Raw genomic sequence first — 8,213 nt, 5'->3', positions numbered from 1 at the left:
GGTGGCTGGGACTCCTTAAATAAAATAGTGTGCAGACTCATGATTGATTAGAGGATTTGTAATATGATTATCAGGTGCCACAAAGGCTGGCTCACAGAGGAGAAGTCAACAGCTTTGGCCGTGAGTCTGACCCTGTGACCAATAGATGCCAAGTAGACAAATACAGAATCTAAGAAAACATGGAACAAAAATCCACATGATCAGGGAGTCTCAATGCAAACCAGTCCTTTTACATGAAAACACAACTTAGATGGGATACCTGGTTGGCTCAGTCAGTTAAACGCCTGCTTTTGGCTCAGTTCATGATCCCAGGGTCCTGGGATCGGGCCCCACATCGGGCTCCTTGCTCAGCGGGAAGCCTCTTCTGCCTCTGCCTGCTGCTCCCCCTGCTTGTGCTCTCTCTCTCTCTGACAAATAAATAAAATCTTAAAAAACAAACAAACAAACCAAAATACAACTAAAACTATACTATGTACCAACAAGCACATGGAAAACCAACCACACAGCTATTCCAGGTTTTAATTACAAAAATGTGTATTAAAGAATTTGGCCTTGCCCCAAAGGAAGTCTGGCCTTCGCCCTCGGCTTCTGGAATTAATCTATGTCATACCTGATAGGATTGTCTTTGTTTAGGGCATGGGATGGCCACACTGGATCTTCGAGTAGGCACTGGCCCCTCCAGGAGGACATTATAATTTAGGGTGTGGCTTTGGATCATGTAGTATCCGTTAACCTGTAGACTCGAACCATGTGGGCAATCTGTCAATCGTGCATACATAATGAAACCCCATTAAACCTTCCAGACACTGATGCTCCCGTGAGATTCCCCAGTTGGCAGAACTCCATGTGCATTGTCACACATAGATGCCAAGGGCGTAAAGCTTCCTTAATCCACAGGCGAGAACCATCGAAGCCTCACATCTGGAACCCTCGCAGATTCTGCCCTATGTATCTCTTCCTTTGGCTGATTTTAATCTGCCTTGCTTCCCTGTAACAAACCACAACCACAAATAGAAAAGCTTCAATGAGTTCTGTGTGCCCTTCTAGTGAATGCTGGAAACTGACCATTCCATAGGCATTTGTTGTCAGAAGCGAAGGCAGACTCGAAAACTCTGTCCTCAACCTTTGCAGTTGGTCTAACTAGGTGAAATCTCTACACATGCATAATAGGCAAGTAAGTAAGTAAGTAAATAAAAAATAAGTAAATAGATAAAATTTAAAAGTAAAGAAGGTATTGAATAAAAAAAGTTCTCCTGAGGGTTCCTCAGTTAACTCTTTCTGGTGTATCTTTTTAGACATTTTCTGCAAAAATGTACATGTATATACACCTTTTATTGTTTCTTTATCATAAAGGAGACTGTGCTCTACAGCCTGTTCTACAACGGGCTTTTATCCCTCCTATTGCGTAAGCAACCCTTGTGTCAGCACACACCCCAGTGACTTGGATGGCTGGATGCTGATCGTGTGGCTGTGCCATTCTAAGAAGAGAATCAAGTCTCAGGGTTCTTATGAGATCACGTGACTTCACATAGTAGAGCTCTTTTTTTTTTTTTTTAAGATTTTTTTTTTTTTTTATTTGACAGAGATAGAGACAGCCAGCGAGAGAGGGAACACAAGCAGGGGGAGTGGGAGAGGAAGAAGCAGGCTCATAGCAGAAAAGCCTGATGTGGGGCTCGATCCCAGAACGCCAGGATCACGCCCTGAACTGAAGGCTGACGCTTAACTGCTGTGCCACCCAGGCGCCCCCACATAGTAGAGCTCTTAGAACAGTGCTGATCACAAAATACGCAAGCATTTGTTATCATTGATTTGTTTGTGATTTAGCCACTCTCTCTTGTGTACATTGCTATTTCTGTTTTTTCATTTTTATTTCCAACAAGGCTGCAGTGGATATCCTCCGGCTTGTACTTATACCCAGGAATGGAATTACTGCGTCAAAGGGTATGTGCATTTAACATTTTGCTAGATGTTGTCAAATTGAGCTCTAAAATTGTTGTGCCAATTTACATTCCTACCCTAGCCTGTGATATGCCTGATTCCCCTTCCTCCCAATTACAGAGCATTATCAAACTTTCTAGTCTTTGCCAATCTGATAGGGTTTTAGAAATTGCATGTCCTTGTAGCTTGCATTTCTTTAATTATTGTGAGGCTGAGTATCTTTTTTATATATTTATTCATTTACTTTATATTTATAGTACTTTTTCTTCCAGCTGCTTAATTCATGTGCTTTAATTTTCTATTTGATTTAAGCAAACTTCCTATATCATTTGAAACTGGTATCTTGAATGAGAATTAGGCTTTCTAAAAAGAAAAGATACCAGGATGCTTTTCCAGCCTGCGTTTCCACAGCATCATAACTTTCACTATGGCTTTAAATTTCCTTTTAAAAAAAAACAAAAAAACAAACAAAAAAAACCCCCAAAAAGCAAAGCAAAATGAAAAACAATGGACTGGGAAGAGGTACTAATTTTCTCTGGTTGATTGAAGGGCTTTTGTTTGTTTGTTTATTCCTTTCAATTAAATAGAAATCGTTCCCTTTATTTCAGCTTATACCCATTTTTCCTGGTTGGAAACCAACCCACCAAGAACTGAATCTTTTTATTCTGTAATTTTTTTTTTTTTTTAATATGGAACGNTTTTTTTTTTTTTTTATATGGAACGCTTCACGAATTTGCGTGTCATCCTTGCGCAGGGGCCATGCTAATCTTCTCTGTATCGTTCCAATTTTTTTTTTAGTATATGTGCTGCCAAAGCGAGCACTATTCTGTAATTTAAACCCACCTAATAAATAAATATTCTGGTATGTCTCACACAATGTAAGCAGTGGTAGACAGCAAACTGGTAACAACTTTGTGTTTTGATAAGTTTTCTGTACTTTTCCTAAGACTGAATTACTTTACTGAAAACAGGTTAACCTATAATGTCCTAAAGATACATTGATTTTCAAGTGAATTTCACATTTTGCAAAGAACGTTTGTATAAACTCCTCAGAAATTTGATTTCTTCAAAAAGGAGAGACACCCCTCCCCCCCAAATGTGGTCCATCCTTTCTTCAAACCTCCTTTCCTTCCAAAGTTGACCTTTTGAAAGCTTCCCTAACAGGGCTCCCTGTTTTTCCAACGCACAAGCTCTTCCCTCTCTCTTCTCCCGGTTCCCCAAACGCACAGCAGTCAGTGTCTGACGATACGTGTCCCGGCTTACTCTGCATATTCGTGCGTGTTTACATCCATCTTTTCTCTGTTCACAGTAGTAATCAGGTGCTCTAATACAAACACGTGCACAACGGAGCACGTGCACACTCAGCAGCTCAGAGGACCAGAAGCGCTCATGACCTCGCCCAGCTTCTGCAGGCCAGAGACCCAGGAGCCACTCCGCTGCGCTGCAGTCAGCCGAACCAAGGCTTGCTGGAGCTGCGGGGCCTGCTTCCGGCATGGGGCTCCCTCCCGGCTGGCAAACTGATGCCATGTAGTGTCTCACCATGTGGACTTCATAGAGCTACTCAAGAGTCTTTATGACACGGTGTCTGGCTTCCCCAGAGTGAGTAATCCAAGAAAGGGCAAGGCAAAAACCACAATGTCTTTTATGATCTAGCCTCAGAAGAAGTCACACACTCATTTTCCCAATTTCCCATTTGTTACCGTAGGGGTGGAAAATATTTCCCTTCTTCTCTTCTAGGTTCTTTGGCTGGTCTAATAATTAATGTAAGATTAACAGGAGAAAAATTTCAAACAAACGGGAGCCCCATAAAAATATGAGACCCAAAGAGCAACCAGGTGATTGAAGCTTATGTAACCTCCAGAGCCAAGGAAAGGGGAGGGGGCCTGGAGATACAAAGGGGAGGAAGGCCATTCACAGGAAGGCGAAAGAGAAGTCTGGAAAACAAAGGTGCCCTGTTAGGCAGGTAAGTTTCTTAGGTAAAAAGGCATCTCTGGTAATAGCGCTCTTCCTGGTACAGGCCCCCTTTCCTGTGTACATTTAGGCGGTTGAAGGGAAGGTAAAGAACTTTTCCCAAATATGCCGAGTTTCGAATTTCAATTGCCTTTAGCTCAAAATAATCCTTATGCCAAAGAGACATATTTTAGGGTGGCAAAATCTGCTCCCCTTCATTACGTAGATCAGCCCTCTACAGAGGCATGACTACCAGGAGGCAGGAATCATTTGTGGTCATCCTGGAGGCTGGCTGCCATTGGGATCCAGTCTTTTATTCATTCCTCAAGCTATGCCTCATAAATCACAGATCTTGGCATAAATATAATCACTTAAAAGAACTCAACTCGGGGCACCTGGGTGGCTCAGTCAGTTAAATGTCTGTCTTTGGCTCTGGTCATGATCCCAGGGTCCTGGGATCGAGTCCCCGTCAGGCTTCCTGCTCAGTGGGAGAGAGCTGGAGGAGGGAGAGCAGGGAAGGGAGGAGGGAAGGAAAGGAGGACAGAGAAGAAGGGTGGAGAGGAGGAGGAATCAAGGGAAGCGGGAATCTGAAAGAGAAGGAGAGGGCAGGGAGAGAGACCTTGTCTGTGTGTGGTTCAGTAGAGTTCAGGGAGTTCAGTGCTCTCTCTCTCTCTCTCTCTCTCAAAAATAAATAAAACCTTTTAAAAAAATTAAAACAACAACTCAACTCTGTAGAAATACCCTAGTGAACAGGAAACTGGTCCCTTTAATTAAAACCGCTGACACTTATAAAAGGACAAGTCTTAGACCAAGTAAAACCCTGGGAAGACATCTCCAAGGCAGAGATGTGCTTGTGGAAAGTTTACTGTGGAAAGCCCTCTGGACCATGGGGGGGTGGAGAGCGAAGGCGGGAGGATGGGGCTCAGGGAGTTGTATGACTGTGGCGAGGGCCTCAAGGGCCTCAACTGTGACCCAGGGCAGCTCAGCCACAGGGATGGAGTATGTAGAGTATTTATACCACAGAAATTGGCAAATGCTACAAGGCAGGGTTTTTAATCCCTGATTTGATCCCTGAGTTGGCCATCAATCATTTACCAGCACACAAGTGATCTGTTGAATCCGTTTCTCTGAGATCCAGAATGTATTATTTTAGCATATTAACATTTCTAAGAAGTCCTACAATAGGGGAATGTGTTTAATCTTGTGAATAAGCATTTCCCAAAGATAGGACATGGATATACATCTTAGTCCGCAGACTCGAGCATATCAGAAGCTATGTAGTTTCAGATTCTGAGTCCCTTTCTTCCAGATTGATGGGGGGAAAACCCAAAACATAACATCCCTCCTTCCAGGAATTCCCTCACCAGCCTCCCCCCCTCCCCGCCCCAGTTCCAGGTGGTAGGAGGGTTGCCCTTCTGGTTCTCACTCACTGATCCATCCAGGCACTTCTCGGATGCCCCACATCCCAGCCAACCTGGCCCTGCCAGGTCCAAGGTCTGGGGCTGGCACTTCTGGGACAGGAGACTCAGGATAAAGGAAGCCTTGTCCTTGGGCAGGATGCACTCTCTCTCCAGCTCCTCTGTCCTCAGCACTTCCTATCGCCTCTCAGGCCTGTTTTACCCATTCTGCCTGGCTCTGGAAAGCTTCTAAGTGCAAACCCTGGTCTGGGTGACCTTGCTGATCACGTCCTTGGCCACCTTCCTGGGCTCCGCTGAACCAATTCCCTGAACTCTACTGAACCACACACAGACAAGGTCTCCCTCTCTCCTCTCCCCTTCTCTTCCAGATCCCCCCTTCCCTTGATTACCCCTCTTTCTTTCCCCTCCTCCTCCCCACCACTCCTCTCTATCCTCCTTTCCTTCCCTCCTCCCATCCCCTGCTCTCCTTCCTCCAGTCAAGAACTTTCCTGGCTCAGGTAAATCCCCCTCTATTCATCCAGACTTTGCTTGAGAATCAGCTGAATTCTCCAAAGGATTTAGGTTTTGAATAACAAAAGCCAGAAAGCCTGGTTGTTTTGTTTTCTATTCTAATAGAAGCCTCCCTGAGGGCTGTGAGCGCTGAACCCCCTTCCAGCTTTAAATGGGGAAGGAAAGCATGAAATTGGGAGAGAGAAAGCACCTCATATCTAAAAATATCTTTCACTCCATCACACCTGCTTTAACTTTGGGGAGCACAGTTCAGGAAACTCTGTAGGTGGCGTCCCACGTGGTCTACGGAGGAATATGCTGGGGTGCCACGGAGGTGCCACGGAATGGCCAGGGCTCACAACGTGGCGCCCGGCAGTGGGGAAGCACTCTGCACAGTCTGGCGGCGCTGGTGGAGTGGGTGCAAACATGGAAGGAGGGAGGAAGGGAGGGAGGCCTGGTTGACATGAAGTGACTGGGTCTCAGGAGCCCCTGAAGGCCAGTGGGGAGAGGCTGCTGTTCGTGAAAACCCTCTTGCAAGACTCCCTGTTGCACTTGTGTTTGCATGGGTAGGGCTTCCTGAGGGGCTGGTGGCACATTGGAAAGGATCCTGAGTCCCACTGCGATAGTATAGGGTTCTGGAAGCATCCTTAAAATCCCTTGGAAAATTAACATATTGATCCAGAAGTGACAAAACGTGATGCCTCCACCAGACTAAAACAAACTCGAACCCAGTTAAATGGGCATGATTTAATAACGGGCCATTTCTAAATTGTTTATTTCCCACAGCGTTTATATTGGTGGCAACTATGATAACAAATCCTAGGGCCTTGATAAGGTCAACAAATTACCAAGTGCTAATTGTTTCTGCCAGGTGTATGTGAGGAGATAAATAGCACATAAATTAAACTGCAGCGTGGGGCTGCTGTTCCCGAACCCAGGCTGCTCTGTGCTCTCCAGCAAAATAATTTCCTCTTATCCCATAATTAGACACTTGTACCTTTAAAAACTGTACTCCTGAAGGAATATGCTATCCTACCACTGCCGAAGTTAGACAAGAAGAAAAAAGATAAGGGACAGTAGTCTAATAAATTGAATGTCAGTGACATCATACCCCTTTGTCACCATCGACAGGCAGACCGTCTGCCTTGGATTCCATTTGGTCGTTGGAGAGCTAGTGTGCGAGGACCACCTCTGCTGGGCTGACGGGTGGCCGGCGTCAGAGCTGGGCCTGGTGGCCTGGCCCCTCCACTGCGGCCTGGCCCCTTCCAGCGCCATTGAAGATCTCACCTCAGATTCACATCCAAGTGTTGGTATACCATCACATTTATCCAGTGACAGCTGAAATGTCATAACTTTATCGTACATGCCAGTTGTTCTCTCCCCAGTTTCCTGTCTCAAGGGCTGAATATTACTAGCACCTATTTTGCTAGAAATGCAGACATACAGTGCAACGCGGTGACGGGTGGTTTCCTCTCCTTTTCAGCCTCTGTGCATCTGCTTCAGAGTGCTAACTGGATAATGTAATTTTTCATTAGTCATGGTATGTAAAGTGCATTCGAAATTCTAAGGACAAAAATGTGTCCATTTATTGTTGTTTCATCCATCCATCCATCCAATTTACCCATCCATACGTTTACTTTATCATTTTTTCTTTGCATTTCTTTACCAAACATTTTTGGTTCAGACCCTGTACAGGGTGCTAGATGCAAGACATGTGAGTCTGGCACATATTTTTTTCCTGCTGAGCTCCATGAGAGAGGCCAAAATTGTAAATACCGATTACAGCAGAAAGCTCTGGGCAAGCCCCACCTGGCTTGGACTTAGGCAGGGAGATTCCGCTGAGGAGATGGAAGAGAGCACAGAGGAGCTGCAGAGAACCGCAGCGTGTTGGCTCTGGGGTCGAGCTATCCTCAGAAGGAACTGGTGCCCTGTGCCCGGGGCGCCCAGACGCAGCCTGTGAGGATGAGGCACGGCACCCACGGCCAACTTCATCTCAGTTTTTTCTGCTGGCAGCCCCGTGATGCAAGCACTTCACTAGCTGTTCTATGGTGGGGATCGGGAGGGCCAGAGGAAGAAATCCCTACTGGCCCTGCTGACTGTGACCTTGGCAAAGGGACTTAACCTTTCTGGGTCTCAGTTCTTCATATGTTAAATGGAGATCAAAACAATTTTTAGGGACACCTGGGTGTCTCAGTCCGTTAAGCATCTGCCTTGGACTCAGATCTTGACCCCAGAATCCTGGAATTGAGTCCCACATCGGGCTCCTTGCTCAGCGGGGAGCCTGCTTCTCCCTCTCCCTCTGCCTGCCACAACCCCTGCTCGTGTGCTCTTTCTCTCTCTGACAAATAAATAAATAAAATCTTAAAAAAAAAAAAAAAAAAAACCCAGGGGCGCCTAGGGGGCACAGCGGTTAAGCGT

The 8,213-nt window shown here is 45.6% G+C and overlaps 1 protein-coding gene and 1 pseudogene across 1 annotated transcript in view; one reads left to right on the top strand and one right to left on the bottom strand.

Moving 5' to 3' along the window:
* Nucleotides 1-2,647: 2,647 nt before the first annotated feature.
* On the bottom strand, nt 2,648-2,760 carry LOC117801200 (annotated as a pseudogene).
* Nucleotides 2,761-4,803: 2,043 nt separating this feature from the next.
* Nucleotides 4,804-8,213, top strand: part of LOC117795957 — a 21,664-nt gene continuing 18,254 nt past the window's right edge. Inside the window, exon 1 of the mRNA XM_034642287.1 lies at nt 4,804-4,887. Within this exon, the coding sequence (XP_034498178.1) occupies nt 4,804-4,887 (84 nt within the window). The remainder of the gene's footprint in view (nt 4,888-8,213) is intronic.

Source organism: Ailuropoda melanoleuca, chromosome 2 (genome assembly GCF_002007445.2).
Source record: "Ailuropoda melanoleuca isolate Jingjing chromosome 2, ASM200744v2, whole genome shotgun sequence".
Lineage (NCBI taxonomy): Eukaryota > Metazoa > Chordata > Mammalia > Carnivora > Ursidae > Ailuropoda > Ailuropoda melanoleuca.
This window is presented reverse-complemented; position numbering and strand designations above follow the sequence as displayed.